This window comes from Ammodytes marinus (assembly GCF_949987685.1).
Source record: "Ammodytes marinus genome assembly, contig: scaffold_50, whole genome shotgun sequence".
NCBI classification, from domain to species: Eukaryota; Metazoa; Chordata; class Actinopteri; order Uranoscopiformes; family Ammodytidae; genus Ammodytes; species Ammodytes marinus.
In genome coordinates this window covers 130666-152335 of record NW_027648586.1, presented here as the reverse complement: position 1 = coordinate 152335, position 21670 = coordinate 130666, and the positions used below count along the sequence as shown (strand labels likewise).

The 21670-nt window shown below is 42.0% G+C and overlaps 1 protein-coding gene across 1 annotated transcript; it reads right to left on the bottom strand.

The window, feature by feature from the left end:
* Positions 1-8881: 8881 nt before the first annotated feature.
* Positions 8882-20864, bottom strand: LOC307270324 (NACHT, LRR and PYD domains-containing protein 3-like). Its single transcript, XM_080054213.1, has 9 exons — positions 20626-20864; positions 18405-20154; positions 15188-15358; positions 14807-14977; positions 11818-11988; positions 11095-11256; positions 10859-10905; positions 10782-10798; positions 8882-9580 (listed from the first exon to the last, which is right to left on the bottom strand). Exons 1-9 carry the CDS (start codon positions 20735-20737, stop codon positions 9032-9034), a joined length of 3150 nt encoding a protein of 1049 aa, XP_079910339.1. The 5' UTR covers positions 20738-20864; the 3' UTR covers positions 8882-9031.
* Positions 20865-21670: the final 806 nt, after the last annotated feature.

Sequence of the window (21670 nt, the reverse complement as noted above, 5' to 3'; positions counted from 1 at the left end):
GCTAAGGCGCCAGCCCCCCCACAAAAAAAAATATATATATATATTTTTTTTAAGAGCTGCACAATTAATGTACTAGCAAGCGCGATGTGTGCTTGTGCATGGTCATAACTGCGCGAAAAGGCCGCGATCTGCAGTAAATAAATGTGCACGTGTCTCCAAGCGTTTCTCTGTCTTTCAGCTGCTCTGTGTATGCAGCTTGGCGCGCGCGATTGTACCGCACCGCGCGCGACTACGGCATGTACGCGGGAGAGTTAAACGAGCAGAAGCAAAACGACATTTAACTGGTGTCGATAATAAACACAGTGCGGTTCTACGGGGATATTTAGCTGAACAGAAAGAAGTGCTCTGCAAAGCTAGAACAGTTTAAGACTCCCCATCACCGTGGCAACTAGGGATGGGCATAATTAATCGATTGCTCGATCATTGCTCGTTAAGAATATTGTCGATCACGTGAAATGGTTATCGATCATATAGCCGTTGTGTTGCGCAGTGTGAGTCCGGCAGCACAGCAATGAGTTTCACTATGTGGCAGCACCAAAGACTGTATGGGCAGCAATTAAACATATCCTACCAGCAGGGGGAGATACTTAACTAGTAGTAGGAGACAACAGCACAGGCTCAGGCAGCAGCCTGCGAGCTGCCGTAATGTCAACAGGAAGAAGTCAAGGGGAAGTTTAGCATCTGACAGGTCCATGGGACAGCTTTAGAAGAACCGAAAATAACTAAGTTCATTAAGCATTGTGAAACCTTGTATAAGTAAAACACTTAAACAAACTGAATTATGTACCACTTGTACATTGAAGCCTACATCCGACCCTGTTTAAGTGTTACGTTAGCGCTACGTTAGCGCCGCTAGCATTAGCTGCTAACTTTAGCGTCTATGCTTTCCTACTTCGCCTTCATCAGGGAACTAATTTGCACATTTTGTTTATTAGATGAAGTAACGTTAGGTCCTTTAACACTCAGAGAAACGTGCCGTGCCCTTATGCAGTCTTTGCCAGCATCTTAGGAGGCGCATATGTGTTTCAAGGTATCGTAGCATTGGCTCCTTGTTGGCTCGATCATAGCCTCGGGATTTAACCAGCGCCGCATTTTATTATTATTTTATTTTAAAAAGTTGCCTTGTCTTAATAGATTGTTGTTTGCCAAGAAGATCTTGGAATAAAGATGTAATTGAGTAAAAACCTCTTGTAAACAGTCTATGGTAAAACGCTGTATTTTGGATGTTCTGTTGGCATTTTTTTAATATGTAAAAAGATAACGATTACTCGATAATTGCTCGTTAATTTTCCCGATGATCGATCAATGAAATTTCTTAAAATGCCCATCCCTAGTGGCAACACAACCTATCATCTCAGACAGCGCAGAGAAAAGTCTGATGAATACATGAGAGTGATGGCCCAGCCAAGTTTCAGTAAGTTTAAAGAAGTGCCACACTGCTACTGTCTTTGACCTTTGGAGAAATGCATTTAGACATTTTAATTGAGTTAAAAAATGTTATTGAGTTATTTTTCAAACAGCATGCTAGTGTAGGCCAAGAAGATTTATTTGATGAATTTTCAATGCTGCTTTATTTGTATGTTTTAAATTGGGAAATACATGTTCCAAAACGACCAATAACCTCTGTATTTAAAACTAAATCAAGCAAGTAGGCTCAAAACAACCATTAATGAATTATAGGCTATCGCATCACAGTAAGCCTATTTTCCACAATAATCGCACAACAGCCCCCCATCCAAAAAGGAACTTTAAAAAGTTGAATTTGCACTTTGATGTGCCTACACAAGTGTATGGTCTATTATTTGTATTTAGTGTGTCTGCATAGTATTGCACCAAAACAGTAGAAGTTTTCTTTAATTGTGCTTTGTACTGTCTGCATGTTTGCACAAAATTATACCTGCACATAGCAAACAAAATTGCACACACAACTGTAAGGTCAGTGTCTGTTGTATTTTTGTATTCAAATAAGCAGTTGTTTATTTCTTTACTGCGCATTGGCATCTTCGAGCAAAATACCCCCCAAAAGAGGCGCCGCGCCTCCCATGACCCTCGGCGGTGACCACCTTGACTAAGACATTTTCTGGGGGAAACACTGCAACATGAATACATAGTTCCTACTTAACGATCGATTGTCTATGCGAGGTTCGTCGGACCGTTTACACTGAAGTATACAGAAGCAATAAAGAAAAAAAAATCCTTTGTTGTTTGAAAAGACGCAATGCAATAAATTGTGGGGCGCTTGAGTAGGAAAAGTAACCTAGCGATCCATATACAAAATCTTCCCGGAAGTAAGTACTCATCCGGGCATTTCTCGTCTACACAAACTCAAATACACAACCACAACATACTCAAATTGACATCAAAAATAGTATGAGCATGGCGTTAGTAGGGCTTTTAGTATGAGTAGGAAGTTAGAACGCTGAAGTTCACTTCCCGCCACAAATATTTGCAACAGGCTGCAAAGGAACATCTTACAGCCTGCATGTGGATCACAATAAATGAACCAAAGTAGGCTACTGGAAAAGTGCTCAAACAGCCTGTCCTAAGCCAAATAGGCCAACGTGAGATTATGAATGGACATGTCTTTGTGTAACAAATATATATATAAAATGTTTAAAATAATGTAGAAAAAAAAATTTAAAACAGATTTTTGTAAAAAAAAAAAAAAAAATGGAAGAAACATCTTTAAAAAATTATAATTTGAAAAAATAAGGTAAAAAAAAAAAAAATGAATTCATACTTACGGGGTCAATTTAGCACTGCAAATATAATCTAACCATGTATGAAACACTGATAATAACAGCCACAATGGTGTTACATTTCAAACCAATCTAAGAGCCCTACATAATGTTCAGTGGTATAAACACAGACGCCCAACCTCACGGTACCGCTAGCTTGGCTTCGTTAGCTCGTTGGTGAACTTGGAGTAACGTTAGCTAGCTAAGAAAACGTGTTGAATGACCACACGGGACTAAATGCTAGCTAATGTTTACACTAAGCTTGCTAGCTAATGTGCGGCAGCTGATTGTCACGTCGACCGTCAAAGCCGAGTCAGTAAATATGCGGGTGACAGAGGTTAAGCTGCATTTGGCTGGTGGCAGGTACTAACGTTAACCTCCAACCCTGAATATTTGCACAACAAAACTGATTAAAACAAACTTTATTTACCTGTTGAATTCACTCTGCTCCTCTCTGGTGACGTCAGTGACAGGTCGAAAAAACTCCGCTCCTCCTCGCTAGCTGCTTGGTTCCTCTTTGCCAGAGGAAGGTGATCAAACTCGTCGCTATTTAACCCTAATGTCCCGCTGCCTCTATATAAACAACCTGACAGCTACACCCGCTATCTGGCGATCCGCGGGAAATCCAGTCCGAGTTGCGTTGGCTGTGTTAGCTAACAGGCTACTGCTAGCGGGGCTAACTAACGGCTCACTCGTCCTTACCGTGGGCTGGTGAAGCTTCCAGTAAAGTCTGTGTTGAAGTTCACATCACATGCCCCAGTCACTCTCCAAGCTTAACAACAGCTGATATGCCACTGTATATGTCATCAACTTTAAACTACAAGTCCGTACATAATCCAAAACGTGTGTTATGTTTATCTAACGTCTTTTTCTTCTTAAGACCTCCGAGCTAATGCCGTCTTCTTTTCTCTCCTTTTCTCTCATTCCCACATCAACTCACAATCAACACATCACGCCCCCTGGTGGCTGGATGGTCATATTACAGGTAAGTTAAGCAACATGGACATGTATGATTATTTATATCACAATACACACACACACACACACACACACACACACACACACACACACACACACAGACACAAAACAACTCAGCAGATGAAAGCCAATTTTATTGATCAATAACAGAAATGAGACAAAGTTTTTTCACTGTACAACCAAAGTAAAAACCAGCAATAAATTAAAAGCTTGAAATGGACCAATGGGCTCGTTAGCTTTGAGTCCGTCGGTCTCCCAGACAGACAGACAGACAGACAGAGCAATTCAATGGCTATTTACACCTTTTACATTGTTAATATTATACACACATCGTTTTTCATTTCCAGTTGCCCACAAATTTTAAATTCAGTTCACATTCGTAACTTTTTTTACAACTTCAATAATTTAAAAAAAATAAGAAAAGCAAAAAGCAGCGGGCTGATTATTATTAAACTAAATATATATTATTTTTAAATTTCAGAAGTGTTTGAATAAATTATAAATGAAATCCAATTATTATTATTTTGACTTTAAAGTGAGTGCGACTGAGAATAAAGAAAAACCAGCTTCTCAAGAACGGTGGTGTAACAGTTTTCAGCGTCTACTAACAGTAGATGAGGATAAAAGAGCGTGGCGCAATAATCTACATTTAAAGAACCCACCAGAGGCTTTGTTTACTCGTTCCACCTCGCTGATAAAAGACAGATAAGAGACCACAAAAAAAAACACACACACACACCGATACTTTATTTTTTTCACTTTATTTAAAGAAACTTGATTTATAATACACTTCAACCAACTCACGCAGCCAGACACCTCACCCTCCGACAGTATAACGAAGCAGCAAATACAGGCATTTTTCCATCAGTGGGTCATATGCTCAATCACCATTGTTTTAACTCACTGTTTGATAGATAGGAATTTAAAAGACAATAAACTAGATGTTATTGTGACAGATTACATCTTTAACGGTCTGAATTTAACTTTTGCTTTTATACAGTGTATTTTAACCTTTATTTCTACAGGTAAACCCCATTAAGACCGGAGACTCTTTTTCAAGGGAGACCTGTTTCCATTCCCACGATGTTGATGTTGTGACGGCTCCTGGCACCTGGCTTCCAGGAGCTAATTGTTAATTGCGTACACCCCTGCTGGCTGATCTCTGCAGCTATATAAGCTGGAGCTATCAGCCACATGGGTCTCTCCCTGGCCTGCTGGTTGGTTTGGTTTGGTTTGCTTAGCTTAGCTTTGTTTTGCGTTGCGTTGGATTTGATTTGCTTAGTTAGTTTTGCTTTACACATACACTACATTCTTCACCCACACAGACACCGCACCCATTACTGATTACTGATATTCATGCACCATTTAGTAGGTTACTTTATACTTTGTTTAAATAAAGTATTATTTGGGTTAAACTAATTATCTTGTGTGGTTTCCTCCTTGTCCTTCCCTGGAGCCGGGGTGTGACATGGGGGCTCGTCAATAAGTGGTTGGATTAAGTAGGTGAACAGTTTGGAGGAATATCACATAGGACAGGTTAGTAGTTGGTTTGGGAGCAGGTTCTTTTCATAGTGGGTAGTCGGCTGAGGCTAGGCTAACAGAGTTGATTGTCTGGTGAGCACATGTTTGGATTTGAACTTTCCCTGTTAGGCTTCAGTTGCGTTGCCCCTTTGGGTTGCGTGAATTTTTTTTCTTTTGTTGTTTTTCCCTTTTGGTAGTGCTGTGGGGCGTGGTTAGTGTCAATTGTTCAATGTCAATTGTCTCGGGGGCACATCCGAAGGATCTTGGGGGTTGTCTGCTTGCAGATCGCCTTTCAAACCGGCTGGTTTACAGTGCATAAATACCCACCGCAAGCTGCATGAACACTAGGGTCAAGATTATTCAGGTTTGGATAGGCAGTTAGGGGGGAAGTTCTAATTCTATTTGCATCCCAGTGATCAAAGCTGTTTTGGCATGGCTTCTTTAGTAGAAGCGTTTATTCAGTCACCTTCTGAAACCTTGCTGGACAGCTGTACAAAGGACCAACTGTTGAAAATTGCTGATCATTTCAAAGTTGAAATTGCAGCTACACGTCTGAAGGACACAATCAAACGTATCCTGAAGGCGACTTTGATGGAAGAAGGGGTTTTGGCTTCTGATGAAGGTAAGGGTTTACCAAGTACGGTGGTTTTACCAGGGGGGAGTCTCACCTTTGATCAACAAAAGGAACTGATGTTAATACAAATGGAACATGACAAAATAAGGGTAGATAAAGAATTGGCCCTTGAACGTGTAAAAATAGATAAAGAATTGGCCCTTGACCGTGCAAAAATAGATAAAGAATTGGCCCTTGACCGTACAAAAATGGATAAAGAATTGGCGCTTGAAGCAATGAAACAAAAAACAGAGCAGGCAAAACTGGACATTGAACAATACAAACTAGATCTAGTTAGAGAAGGTAAGATGGCAGGAACTGATATAACTAGGTCTGCTGGTTCATCTAGAGTGGATTGTACTAAGAATCTCAGATTGCTGCCTAAATTTGATGAGGAAGATCCAGATACGTTTTTTTCCTTGTTTGAGCGTCTCGCTGATTCACAGGAGTGGCCTGATAGTGAACGTACGTTGTTACTTCAATGCGTGTTTAGAGGTAAAGCCCAAAAGGCATATGCAGCTTTAACAGCAGAACAGTGCAAAGAGTATAAACTGGTTAAAGAAGCCGTTTTGAAAGCTTATGAATTAGTTCCTGAAGCCTACAGGCAGCTCTTCAGAAATTGGAAAAAAGGGGAAAAGCAAACCCATGTGGATTTTGAAAGGGAGCTGGATATACATTTTGATCGGTGGTGTTCTGCGTCCAGTGTTGGGTCATTTGAAGAACTGCGTAACCTTGTTGTGCTGGAACAATTTAAGCATTCTGTGCCTGACTTTATATCTACTTATATCAATGAGAGAAAAGTTAAAACTCCAAAAGAAGCCGCTGTACTTGCGGACGAATATGGTTTAACACACAAACGTGTCTTTGGGGAGCAAGGTCCACAACGGTTTGGATTCAAAGACAGCGGGGAGAAAGGTGAATTGGATTTCAGTTGGGGTTCTTCAAAGGGAGAGTTAGGCAGAGCTGGGAACAATGATCCTAATTCCACTTGTAATTATTGTCAGCGACAAGGGCACTGGAAAAAGGAGTGCCCCTTGCTAAAATCAAAAAAGGGTTTTAGTACAGGGCCTGTCCAATCTGTGGGGTTAGCTGTTCCGCTTAGTAGCTCAGAGCTAAGTACTGACAAAATTGTCCCTCCTTTTCAGATGCGACCCAGAGTGTTGAGTGCAGCTGACATTGCTTTAAGGTATGCTCCATTTATATCAGAGGGTTTTGTATCCTTAACTGACCATAGTAAGAAGGTGCCTGTCAAAGTTTTTAGAGATTCTGGGGCTCTACAAAGCTTCATTAGGGAGTCAGCCTTACGTTTTTCACCAGCCTCTGACACAGGAAGGTGTGTTCGAATCAGAGGAATGGATTTAAACACCATTGTTGTGCCTGTCCATACAGTGCATTTGTCTTGTGGCATGATACAGGGGGATGTAGATGTGGGTGTGCGTCCAGATTTGTCAATGAAAGGGGTTGACATTATTCTGGGCAATGATTTGGCAGGAGCATGTATGTGGCCTGATGCGTCCACCTCTGATGGGTTGTGTGTAGTGTCTCCTGCTAAAGCGAGGTCTAAGGTCCCTGAGCAGTCGGTGGGGGCAATGTCCCGTTCTCTCAGTGTGCTGCCAAGAGTTGACGTACAGATATCTGATCTTGGGTCTGTTTCTCATGCAGAATTCGTGAGGGACCAGAAAGAGGATCTCTCGTTAAGAGAGCTGTTTGAGCAGGCCGGGCACTCTATTAATGGGGGAAACAACTCGAGAGGTTATTTTCTCCATCAGGGCATGCTGATGAGGAGGTGGGTCCTTCATGGGAGAAATTTGGCTGGGGGATCAGTGGGGAAGATTGTGCTTCCTGTGAAATATAGACAGCCGGTAATCACAGTGGCGCATGTAGCTGGTCAAGGGGGATTGAGGGGAACATATGGGCGGGTCCTTCAGGACTTTTTCTGGCCTGGTATGAAACGGGATATTCAACAGATCAGAGGCCAGAATAAGGTAGCTGCTGATGCTCTTTCCCGGGCACCATCGCCTTAGCTATACCCTCCCGCTTAACATTTGTCCCCGTTCGGCAGGGTCTTAGTTGCTGGGTCTCGGGGATGCCGGAAAATAAAATGTTAAGGAAAAGAGAGATATCTGGTCAACGTGTCAGTAGTTTGTCATGTTTGTATGTTCCACGTATCTAACTGTGTTTGTTTTGCAGGTTAAGTGTTGAACCCTGTTTCTATGGAGGGGGGTGTGACGGCTCCTGGCACCTGGCTTCCAGGAGCTAATTGTTAATTGCGTACACCCCTGCTGGCTGATCTCTGCAGCTATATAAGCTGGAGCTATCAGCCACATGGGTCTCTCCCTGGCCTGCTGGTTGGTTTGGTTTGGTTTGCTTAGCTTAGCTTTGTTTTGCGTTGCGTTGGATTTGATTTGCTTAGTTAGTTTTGCTTTACACATACACTACATTCTTCACCCACACAGACACCGCACCCATTACTGATTACTGATATTCATGCACCATTTAGTAGGTTACTTTATACTTTGTTTAAATAAAGTATTATTTGGGTTAAACTAATTATCTTGTGTGGTTTCCTCCTTGTCCTTCCCTGGAGCCGGGGTGTGACAGCCATTCACACACACATTCATACACCAATAGCAGCAGCTACCACGCAGGGTGCAAGCTAACTATCAGGAGACATTTAGGGTTCAGTGTCTTGCTCAGGGACACTTGGACATGTGGCGGGGAGACGGGGGATCCTGTAGTTGAGAGTCGACCACCCTAACCACTTCGCCACAACCGCTCTAAAACAGCTGTGACCTTACAGTAGGAGCTGAGCTGGAAATAACATGATCATATAAAAATACACATTTCATGCCACATGCATGAACACAGCCAAAATGATCAACAACAAAAAAAGAATGATAACTGCATAAAATGCTAAGGGTTAAAAAGAAAAATTGCAATCACGTTTCATCTCCGTTCGGCACAGATATGGCACTCTGTAGTTTGGCTTATATGAAGATAATGTACTAACGTGATTCTTCTTGTTCTGAGTTTGTACCTTCATGGTTGAATGCACTTACTGGAAGTCGCTTTGGATAAAAGCGTCAGAGAAATGAAATGTAATGAGTGAGTCAGATATGAACTAAGTGAAGCCTCGTCCACCAACAACGTTTAAACCTCAGGACTGGAAGTTGTTTCCCTCCTACACATCACACAGAGACACTGAGGAACCAGGCCCAAGCCAAAACCCAGGATACAGAGGTTCAGTGAATGTGGTGTTGATGGTGTGGATGCGGAACAGTGAGTCAGAGGAGACTCCGTAGAAGGACAGAGAGCCAGCAGGACAGTCCACATACACTGCTACTCTGGGAGAGACGATGGAGTCGATGAGTGTGGATCCGACAAAGTAACGAGCACCATAATCATCATCATCATATTCATCATCATCTTTATAATCATTATCATCACACCCCAGACTCCAGGACTGATCATCCATTCCAAAGCTAAATTCTCTTCTGTATCCTTTCCTGTTGATTCCTCTGTAACTCACTGATATATGAACCCCTCCGCTCCACTCGACCTCCCAGCAACAGCGACCAGTCAGAACATTACTACACAGCAGCTGAGGCTCGTGGTTAAATCTCTCTGGATGATCAGGATATGGCTGCTGCTCTCTCAATGCTGTCACCTTCCTGTTGTTGTCAGACAGTTTGAGCCTTCTGTTCACTGTGTTTGTGTCCAGTGTGAGTTCACAGGAATCTGATGAAGAGAAAAAGACACAGCAGCAGTTTATCATCAGACACCTGAAGCTTTTATTCTGTTGCTGTCCTGATGTTGTTCATTTCTATTAAAGCGGCTACGAGTAACATTTAAATATCTTTTAAACAGCCTCATGTTTCCTCTGATAATCATAAATTACCTTTAACAGCAAACAAGACCATCAGTGCAAAGAAAGACGTTTTTAAATAGTTTTTATTACTGCTTTTGGTCTGGTCACACACCCAGTCCGATTTTCGGTTCGCTCGTGCAGGCTCTATGGTCACATATCCGTATTGGTCGCAGATTTCAGTGTGGCGCAGCAACGTGAATTGAGAAGCCTATCCCTCCAGGTGAGGGAAGGGGAGCGGGAGCTTTGTTTGAGACAGTTATTTGTCGTCATAATGACTGATAACGGGGCTGAACCATCAAAGAAAAAATGCAATGAAGAAAAGCTAAAAGGGAGAGTGATATAGGCTACGGGCGGGACCAGGGCGTTGCCAAGCAACGTGTATACAATTTCACGAGAGCGAAACTAGACTGCAGTGTTTACTCCTAAATGAATGAGCGGTTGGTACTAACACAAAGTTTGCTTTGCTTCACCATCATCAGATAACCATTATCTGAAATAGTCATTATTTACAACAACATAAACACATTACCTCATCGTGATCCATACTAACTGCCGTCTCTCGTTCATTCGCTTTCTGTGAGGAGTCGGACACGTAATCTTTCAACTCCGTGAGAGAGAGAGAGAAGTTAGGTGACACTGCTGCATCAACTCATTGCAATCAAGTGTGTGTGGCAGTGACTGGCATTAGTTGATGCAGTGTCAAAACCACTCTCACAGAGCCGAAAAGAGTCCTCACACTTTCAACACACGGACATGCACTATATTGCTCCCTTCTCAGTGCGCGCCTGGCACGAGCTAGAAAACAGCTTTGCGACAGCGGGCGTCGTAAAAATACTACCGCTTTTGTCCAAAGGGGACGCCAACGTGCCATGTTACTCGTAGTGGCTTTAAGTTATTTTTTTTTTAAAGATATATTTTTTGGCATTTTTATGCTTTATTGATAGTGTAGAGACAGAGTTGAAATGGGGCAGAGAGGGGAGTGACATGCAGAGAACGACCGCGGGTTGGAATCGAACCCGGGTCCGCTGCTGGCCGAGGCCCATGGGGGGGACGCCCTACCAACTGAGTTAAGGGCGCCCCCTATTAAGTTAAGTTTAATGATGACACATTGTCTCCATCAGTCAAACTGAATCCACTCACACTTCGTCAGACCAGGTTTTAACCGCTGCTCTCCACCGTGGTCCATCCTGGAGGGAGGAACAGTCACAATGATTTCAAATCCAACATCATAGTCAAAGTCAACATTTTGGTTTTACAATATAAACTACTGACAACATTTCTTCCAAATTCCAATGCATTTTTTGTCATTGTCATCCAGACTGGCCTCTTCATTTTTTCCGGAGCTGTATGTGAAGTGAAGTGTTGTCTGTTCATACCTGAGAGTCTCCAGTCTCAAGAGGGGATCCTCCAGCAGCTTCACTCCTGAGTCTCCTGGATGGTTGTAGCTCAGGTCCAGCTCTCTCAGATGGGAGGGGTTGGAGCTCAGATCTGAGGCCAGAGAAGCACAACCTTCTGTTGTTACCAGGCAGCCTGACAGACTGGAATGAACAAAAACATGTGTTTTTATCATCTCTCTATGTTTGGTCTATTCATATCACTGTGTTCTCATGTAGGACACCGTCTACCCATTACCCTAATGATGTCTAATAACTCAGTAAACTCTATTAGGTTTCTGTCATGGAATGTCAAAGGCATAGGTCATCCGAATAAAGATCCAGAGTTTTGCCACACCTTAAACATTTAAAAACGGACATGTCTTTCATACAGGAGACGCATTTGCGCATCAATGACCATCACAGATTGTGCAAATCTTGGGTAAGCCAGGTCTTCCACTCTACCTTTAACTTTAACGCTAGGGGTGTTGCTATATTGATCCATAAGAGAACACAATTCATTCCCACTTGCTTGATCTCAGACCCCAATGGGAGATATTTGATTGTAACAGGTACCATACAGCAGAAACCTGTCCTTCTGGTTAACGTGTATGCTCCTAATTTTGATGACGCTGCCTTTGCAAACAAATTACTTAGCAGCCTCCCAGTAAACTAATGCAAATCAGATGTTAAATGGTCATCAGTTGAATTGGTTTATAATCTGACCTGAGAGTTTCCAGTTTACAGTGTGGACTCTTCAGTGCAGCAGAGAGATGCTTCACTCCTGAATCCTGCAGGTCGTTGTTACTCAGGTCCAGCTCTCTCAGACTAGAGGAGGAGCTGAGAACTGAGGCCAGAGCTTCACAGCTTCTCTCTGAGAGTTTACAGCCACTCAGCCTTAAAAGAAAGAAATAACACTCAGGTCCAGCTCTCTCAGATGGGAGGGGTTGAAGCTCAGAGTTGAGGCCAGAGAAGCACAGCCTTTCTCTGTGATCAGAAAGCCTGACAAACTGGAATTTAAAAAAAAACCAATATTAATTAAGGTTTTTTTAATCATGTCAGTAGGAAAATCCTACAGGTGTTGACTTGCATTACCAACATACAGCAGGATCAGAAGGTTTTAAAAGACAAACTGTTTAACAAACGGGTTAATCGTTAGTCTTAAAAAAACAGTCAGTATATTTACATGCATTACAGAAAATCGGTTTATCGTATTAGTCTGACTGAAACCAGACAGTCGAAATGCATGCCAACATGTTAGTCTGAAAGAAATCGTACTTAAAGATCTCCTATTATACTACTTTTCTGGTCTTAATTTCTTGTTAAAAACTGCTATAGAGCAACCTGACACGAATCGCATCACAAAAAACTATGTAGATTTTCAGGAAGCTCTTTCTTTTGGTGATCCAGCATGCCCTGTCAACACTGTGCTTCTGCCATCTCCGCTCCCTACCCTCCCCCCCCCCTCCTGCAAACCCCACTCCGTTGTGATTGGTTACCTTCCTTCCGGAACACTTTCAGTGGCGCGAGGCGCGAGGCAGACTTGAGCAGCATTACCATACATGGAAACATCCTCTGGTGTGACGACAATAATGTCCGTGTGACGAAAACAATGACCGGAAATTCTGAATCGATTTGTCACGTGATTTGTCACGTGACACGCGACCGTCTGCCATAGTGTTTAGCGCTCTGCACAGACACCCCAGACGGTCAACAGGGAATCAGTCGAAATGCATGTACGTCATTATTTGATAAGCTAGTATGGTTAAACATGATTATAAATCATTATAACAACGTTTATAGGTCATAAAAGTCAAAAAGTATAATAGGTTGTCTTTAATCTAATTTCTCAAAACCAAGCTAACACACCAAGACCAACTGTCCTGCTGGCTCTCTGATAATGTGATTGGGAGGCGAGCTATTCCTGCATGTATACAGTCAATCAGACTGTGACTGAGGCCAGGGATGGTGATAGTTAATTTGTATTAATATTGATTCCATTATCAAGACTCCTTAAAGGAGAAGTAAGTGATTGTTTTGTTAATATACGTGTTAAATCTCTATATTCAGTCTTCAGGTCATTCAGTATTGCAGTACTTGCCGAATAAAATTTTGAGTATCCCGTTCGTTTTTATCCAATCAGGAGACAGAGCGCTATAAAGAGGCGGGTCTCTGTGCCCGTGAACGATGACTCGCTGCTCTCCATCGCGACGATCTGATGAAGACGGCTGTGTTCAACTGTGTTATTCAAGTTTCTCATTTGAACACACCATGACGACCTTTTATAAACCTTTGCCTAAATATAATTTTACTGAGCTGACCTGAATACATCACACTTGATAGAGTCTGCAACAATTTTTAAAGCTGACTAGCTCTTATCCTGACGATTTTAACATGGAAAACTGGATTATTATTGTTAACTGACGGCACTTTCTTCACAGTCCGGTTGTTTGCTCACGACCGCTGCTTCGAATGACTGATGAGACAGTAAATTACATTAAAAAAAGAGCTTTCCATGATATTCTAATAATATGAATTCCACCTGTTAACCCATTGATGACTGGCAATCTAGGAGGCATGTCCTTAATGCCTGAGGGTTTTCTGAAAAAAAAATACGAATATACGTCTACCAAAACCTTAATATCTAAGCCTGTGTAGCACATAGAAACATGAAATAAAATACATTTAAAAGTTAAGGTTCCCAGGTTTTATTTAAACACGCTCCCTTAGCGCTTACAAACCAACACATTGTTCTAAAAATCGTCAAAATTAGATGGGGGAGAAAACAAATTAATAAATAATATAAAATATTTAAAAATAATGTGCTAAATGAGGTTATAATCCTGCTTCCTTTTAGTATGGATAGTAGTGACTGAGTGTGCAGTGGAGGGATACAGATAGACAGATATAGGAAGGAGGAGATAGCTTTATTTTATTATTTAGTTCAGTTATCACTGGCACCATAAATCCGACTTCCCAGTACAACTGGAACGCAGACTGACTCTCGCTGTCGGGAGCCGATCAGCTGGTCCAAACGGCTGTATACCACGGAGATGAAAACAAAACTGAAACTTAACTATCGCCTGGCTGGGCTGAATTTGAGTTGGAGCAGCAAAATATAGCCTAAATTCTTAAATATTGTTAATAAATAGATGCAAAGTGTTGTGTGATTTTCATCAGTAGTCTATAGTAGACCTGTATTTTGCACTCCGAACGCCACTAACTGTTCTGTAATACACTATCGCCGACCAGCCGTCTTATTTTTTGAATAATTATTTTTTATTTATTTATTTTTTTGATTGACGGCAAACCACACAACATTTGGGTGGTCACGTGGTCTTAAAAAAAAATCAACAAAACCCACCTCATGTGTATTTGAACCAATGACGGTGCATTCTATGCTGCGCATGCCATGAAAATTAGATAAAGTAACAATGCTGCGCTACGCAGCAGCCGGCAGGAGATACAATGTAACGTCGCGCAGCAGCCGTCATCAATGGGTTAAAGACAAATTGATGGTTTATTTCTCAAGGGAATTAAAATTGCCAAAAAAAACTTTAAAACCATGTTTGAGCAAGTTCAAATTCTTTGAATCTAGCAACTGGAAAAAACTGCTGAAGTTTATTAAAGATCCTCTGATAAATCGTTGCAGCAGACACAATCCTACACAGGTCAACTTGTTATAACCTAATGTAAATCATGCATAAAGCCTGACCTGAGAGATTCCAGTTTACAGTGTGGACTCCTCAGTCCAACAGACAGATGCTCCAGTCCTGAATCCTGCAGGTCGTTGGTACTCAGGTCCAGCTCTCTCAGACTAGAGGAGGAGCTGAGAACTGAGGACAGAGCTTCACAGCTTCTCTCTAAAAGGTTACACCAGCTCAGCCTGGGGAGACAACAGTAACTGAAAAAGTATTACGTTTTCATCATCTTCTTGTTAAAAGTATGTCAATCAGAAGAATAAATATACTTTGATAAATCATCGTAGCAGACAATCCTACACAGGTTAACTTGTTATACTGATGTATAAATTGTTGTTAAACTGATGTAAATCAGACGGTTAATAGTCAACAGTTGAACTGGTTGATAATCTGACCTGAGAGATTCCAGTTTACAGTGTGGACTCTTCATTCCAACAGACAGATGCTCCAGTCCTGAATCCTGCAGGTCGTTGTTACTCAGGTCCAGCTCTCTCAGACTAGAGGAGGATCTGAGAACTGAGGACAGAGCTTCACAGCTTCTCTCTGAGAGGTTACAGCCACTCAGCCTGGAGAGACAACAGTAAGAAAAGTTAAAGCCACTATGAGTAACTTTTCCGTTGGCGACCCCTTTGGACAAAAGCGGTAGTATTTTTACGACGCCCGCTGTCGTGAAGCTGTTTTCTAGCTAGTGCCTGGCGTGCGAGTGTCAATTGATCAGGAAGCAATATAGTGCATGTCCGTGTGTTGAAAGTGTGAGGGCACGGACTCTTTTCGGCTCCGTGAGAGTGGTTAGTGACACTGCATCAACTAATGCTAGTAAGTGCTACACACACCTGATTGCAATGAGTCGATGCAGTGTCACCTAACTAGCTACTCTCACGGAGCTGAAAGACTCCGTGTCCTCACAGAAAGACGGCAGTTAGTATGGATCACGATGAGGTAATGTGTTTATGTTGTTGTAAATAATGACTATTTCAGATGAATAATGGTAATCTGATGATGGTGAAGCAAAGCAAACTTTGTGTTAGTACTAAACACTGCAGTAGGGCTGGGCGATATGGACCAAATCTTATATCACGATATAGGTAATTTTATATCAAGATATGGATATATATCACGGTATAGTATTATTCCTTTAAATTCAATGGATTACAATAACCGTACTTAACTGTAATCACATTAATGGTAAATGGTAAATGGACTTGACTTATATAGCGCTTTTCTAGCCGATTTTCTCAGCCCCAAAGCGCTTTACATATCTTACCACATTCACCCATTCATACACACACTCATACACCGATGGCATCAACCAAATAGCCTACATTTTCCAATTGATAGTAGCCTATATCAAAATAATGAAAGACTTGAATTTTTCTGCAGTATTTGCTCATCTTCATTTAAAAAAGCTGTCAAATTAACAAGTGAGCAAATGTCTGGTAATACTTTCACTCCAGCTTCAACACAAATAATATTTTCAAGTTTGACATGTTTTAAAGTTACATAAAACCAGCCTTGCTGACTGTCTCCAACAATAACAGCACGGGGTTAAGCCCTGAGTAGATGCTAAAGATGTCATTGTTAGCCAGCTAGATCACGAGAGCTAACCCATGTAGTTTGCGGCTTAAAACAAGCCAACTCTGCGTCACGGCAACAGCACGCTGAAGCGCCGTACACAGCAGCAAGTTTCCTTTGCCCGATGACATTTTTGACCGTTAATACCAGCTGCTCTGCCACCGTGAAACGGAGTTGGTTTGTTAACTTTAGTGACGGCGCACCGGAGCTAAACCATGAGCTAGAGCAACAGATGAGGCTTCTTCTGCTGAGTGTAGAGAAGCTGTATTGCAGCCCAGAACTCTGCTGCAGAGCCCCCGTGTGGTGCGGCGGTGTAACTGCAGTGTAACTGTAGGGACTCAGAGGGACAGCTGCCTCCCGCCCAGGGCTGTACAGTGCGACAGTTTTGATCGCATTTGCTACTGAAATTGATCACGTGCGATGATGAATACAAATCCACTCGCACGAGTGCTAATGAGCAGATGCTGTCTGTTTGAGACACAGAGGAGTGCTGCACAACACTGCTTAGAGTGCTCTACATTAACACTCTCCAAATTCGGGTAAATGTAATCTTAGGCAAGTAAGTTATTGAGTCCACCCTCCACTTTGGCTGGTGAAAGATGTGTGCTCGGGACCTGTGCCTTGTGTAGCGATTCTAGCGTCTTCACTTCACCAACGGTAATAACCGGAAGGAGACGGCACGCAGTTAAGTTAGTGCGTGTGCAAACAGAACATTTCCTGTGCGCCTTCACATTAAAAGCATGTTACTAGCCAAACGTGAGTTGACTTTTTTGAAGCCGGTAAGAACAGGAAGTTCGCGCTTCACAGCCCTGCAGTGCGCTAGCTTGAAAATCAACTGCTTCAGCTGCAGAGAGCAGTCAACAACAGTAGTCTATTTAAACAAAGTTTGAAATAACTGATAAGCCACTGAAGAACTACTCCCAACACATTCACAACAACCTATTTAACTTATCCTAAATTGTAACAATATGTATACTTATTTGTTTAATAGGCTATATGTTTTGAAGTTTTAATTAACAGAAGGACATTTACCAAAAAAAATTATTATTATGAATATAATAATGATATGTATACAAAAAATATATAGAATTTTATGGGGAGAAATAATTCTGAATCATCAAAAAATTACAATTGGCAGGTTAGATTTTTTTGTCTAAATTACAATCAGTGCACCCCTATTAATTTTTCTACAATTATTACTGCAGACACTAGGATATGACATTAATTGAGAATTTCAAATGAGACCAAGATGACAGGCTAAAAGGTAATTAGAGCTAAATGCATGGGTTAAGGTTATGCAAGTTTTCGATCATACTTTGTGTGCTACTGAATTTATTTTTGTGCTACTGATTTTTTTTGCTTGCTAGCACCAGTGCTACCACCTAAAAAAATAAGCGTACAGCCCTGCTCCCGCCACATGAATTTTTTTCTCCGCGATATAAACGATATGGCCAAATCTCTCCCGGTAGACACTTTCATATCGTCCACGGTATGATACCGTCATATCGCCCAGCCCTAGACTGCAGTCTAGTTCGCTCCCGTGAAATTGTGTATACGTTGCTTGGCAACGTCCTCCTCCCGCCCGTCTATCACTCTCCCTTTTAGCTTTTCTTAATTGGCTTCTCTTTTTTTTTCTTTGATGTTTCAGCCCCGTTATCAGTCATTATGACGAAAAATAACTATCTCAAACAAGGCTCCCGCTCCCCTTCCCTCACCTGGAGGGATAGGCTTCTCAAAATGTGTTGCTGCGCCACACTGAAATCTGCGACCAATACGAAAATGTGACCATAGAGCCTTTACGCGCAAACCGAAAATCGGACTGGGTGTGCGACCAGATCAAATGCAGTAATAAAAACTATATAAAAACGTCTTTCTTTGTACTGATGGTCTCGTTTGCTGTTAAAGGTAATTTATGATTATCAGAGGAAACATGAGGCTGTTTAAAAGATATTTAAATGTTACTCGTAGCTGCTTTAAGGATTTTTTAAATTTTTCAGTGGAAAGATGTTGATAATTGATTGGTGAATAAATCATACGTACAGAGCTTTGTTGGAGGCTTTGACCACTGGCAGCAGACTCAGAAGAGCCTTCTCTGAATCAGAGTATTTCTTCAGGTCAAACACGTCCAGATCTTCTTCTGATGTCAGTAAGATGAAAGCCAGAGCTGGAGTAGGAGAGCTGCGGAACAATCGTCTGTTCTGGGACCGTAGAGACGAATCATTCAGTTCATTCAGACAGTGGAACAGATTGATGATTTTTTCTGTAGAGGGAGAATCCTCGATCTTCTTCTTGATGTACTCGATAGCTAGCTTGTTTGTGTCTGAGCTACTTCCTGTCTGTGTCAGCAGACCTCTGAGGAGACTCTGATTGGTCGGCAGTGAAAGACCCAGGAGGAAGCGGAGGAACAAGTCCAGGTGTCCATTTGGACTCTGTAAGGCCTTGTCCACAGCACTCTGGTAGAACTGTGTCTCTGCAGATTCATGGGAGGTTGTTTGTTCTTCTGACATCAGATTGACTCCAGAGTTGAAGAATGTCATGTGGACATGAAGAGCAGCCAGGAACTCCTGAACGCTCAGATGGACGAAGCAGAACACCTTGTCCTGGTACAGTCCTCTCTCCTCTTTAAAGATCTGTGTGAACACTCCTGAGACCACTGAGGCTGCTCTGATATCGATGCCACACTCTGTCAGGTCTGATTCATAGAAGATCAGGTTTCTTTTCTGCAGCTGCTCAAAAGCCAGTTTCCCCAGAGACTCGATCATCTTCCTGCTCTCTGAAATCCAGTGTGGATCTGTCGCCAATCTTCCATCGTACTTGGTGTTCAGTTTGGCCTGAACCACCAGGAAGTGGATGTACATCTCAGTCAGGGTCTCGGGCAGCTCTCCTCCCTCTCCGGTCTTCAACACATTCTCCAGAACTGTAGCAGTGATCCAGCAGAAGATTGGGATGTGGCACATGATGTGGAGGCTTCGTGATGTCTTGATGTGGGAGATGATTCTGCTGGCCTGCTCCTTATTTCTGAATCTCTTCCTGAAGTACACCTCCTTCTGTGGGTCAGTGAACCCTCTGACCTCTGTCACCATGCCAACACAGTCAGGAGGGATCTGATTGGCTGCTGCAGGTCGTGTGGTTATCCAGAGGCGAGCAGAGGGAAGCAGATATCCCCTGATGAGGTTTGTCAGCAGCACATCCACTGAGGTGGACTCTGTCACATCAGTCAGGATCTCATTGTTGTGGAAGTCTAGAGGAAGTCGACACTCATCCAGACCGTCAAAGATGAACACAACCTGGCACTCTTCAAAGTTGCAGATTCCTGCTGCTTTGGTTTCAGTGAAGAAGTGATGAACAAGTTCCACCAAGCTGAACTTTTTCTCTTTCAGCACATTCAGCTCTCTGAAAGTGAATGGAAATGTGAACTGTATGTCCTGGTTGTTTTTTTCTTCAGCCCAGTCCAGAGTGAACTTCTGCGTTAAGACTGTTTTCCCAATGCCAGCCACTCCCTTTGTCATCACTGTTCTGCTTGGTTCATCTCTTCCAGGTGAGGCTTTGAAGATGTCTTCTTGTCTGATGGTTGTTTCTGGTCTGTGTGGTTTCCTGGATGCTGTTTCAATCTGTCTGACCTCATGTTCATCATTGACCTCTCCAGTCCCTCCCTCTGTGATGTAGAGCTCTGTGTAGATCTGATTCAGAAGGGTTTGGTTTCCTGCTTTAGCGATCCCCTCAAACACAACCCGGAACTTCTTCTGCAGGTTGAACTTGAGTTTACTTTGGCAAACTTTGTCTATAGACCCTGAATGAATGAATGAATGAATGAATGAATGAATAAGAAATGTGAAAAAATTGAGAGATAATCTGTTGATCAACAGATAATTCCTCTATTTCTCTAAATAAAGATGAGACTGTGAGCGGAATAGTGTTGCATGACTGCCGACATCATTGTCCAGCTGCTCTGCCAGACAACCTTGTTAAGTGTGAAAAGTAGGATAAATTATTAATTAGCTTTATTAAAAAATATTGTTAAAACCTAAACTCCAGAAATTCTTTACAATAAATTCGACAGTCAGGAGAGTCATTTTATGTTGTTGTAGAACTAGTTTAATACAAAGACGATGAGTGAGTGATGAGAAATAGCTTTAGTGAACACATTTATAAAATTTAAAAAAACAAACACTTTCTTGTTAAAAGAAAAGCAAATTCAGTATTATTTTGTACTGTAAAATGTCTATGTTAGTGTTGCAATATCCACTTTAACATGACTTACCTGTAGGGTCTGACTTGGTGTTTGATAACTTCTTTATAAGATCATGTTTATTCATCTTGACCAAAACCATCCTGGTCACTGGAATAGCTTCTCTAACGTAGAACTCCACCATCCGATCCACAGTGTCACACCGGTTTGCTTTTTCCAGTCGACTCTTAGGGATTGCTTGGACATTGCAAAGGTTACCTGACAGATACCACTTGAATTTCTTAAATTCCTTGGCTTTTAAATCCTCCAAAGTTGCCAAGAGGACCTCTTTTGTTTTCAGCTCTTCCGTCTGCCAAAATCTGAGGGACACAAAAAAATCAGGGTAACAAGGTGCAGTAAAAGTTAAGGTGACACAAGGGTTAATGGAAACACACCTGGGTCCAGGTGAGTCTAGTCTGTTGAACACACACACACACACACACACACACACACACACACACACACACACACACACACACACACACACACACACACACACACACACACACACACACACACACACACACACACACACACACACACACACACACACACACACACACACACACACACACACACACACACACACACACACACACACACACACACACACACACACACACACACACACACACACACACACACACACCTTTAAGTGTGAATAATGATGGTGCAATGATTTGAGTCATGGACAGTTAGAGATCCTCATGTCACCTCTGAGCTTTAGTCTGGCCGCCATGTTCCCCTCCCTCCTCTCTGTCCTCACTCTGATCCATGCTGTTCAACTAACATCAGCTCACACACACTTTCACCTGTAGACAAAACACATCAACAGAATAAAAAATAAATAAAATAACATCACAGGGAAATGAAAGTCAAATGAAATAATAATTAGGGCTGTCAAATTAATGCGTTAATTTCGATTAATTAATCACAGAAAAATGTACGCGATTAAAAAAATTAACGCAATTAATCGCACTTCTATAGGCTATTGCCCTTTGACCCGGTGCAAAAGAGGTGAGACGATAGCGGAGCAGTGTCTGTGCATTATTGATTTAGTGGGTGCCTAATTATGTAG

Bases quoted from the DNA above. Each gene is read 5' to 3' on its own strand.
- LOC307270324 (XM_080054213.1), bottom strand. From the start codon at position 20,737: ATGGTGGAGTTCTACGTTAGAGAAGCTATTCCAGTGACCAGGATGGTT. The intron at 15,359-18,404 runs GTACGTATGATT...TTGTCTCTCCAG, and splicing joins AAAGCCTCCAACAAAGCTCT to GCTGAGTGGCTGTAACCTCT. The intron at 14,978-15,187 runs GTCAGATTATCA...TTGTCTCCCCAG, and splicing joins TGTAAACTGGAATCTCTCAG to GCTGAGCTGGTGTAACCTTT.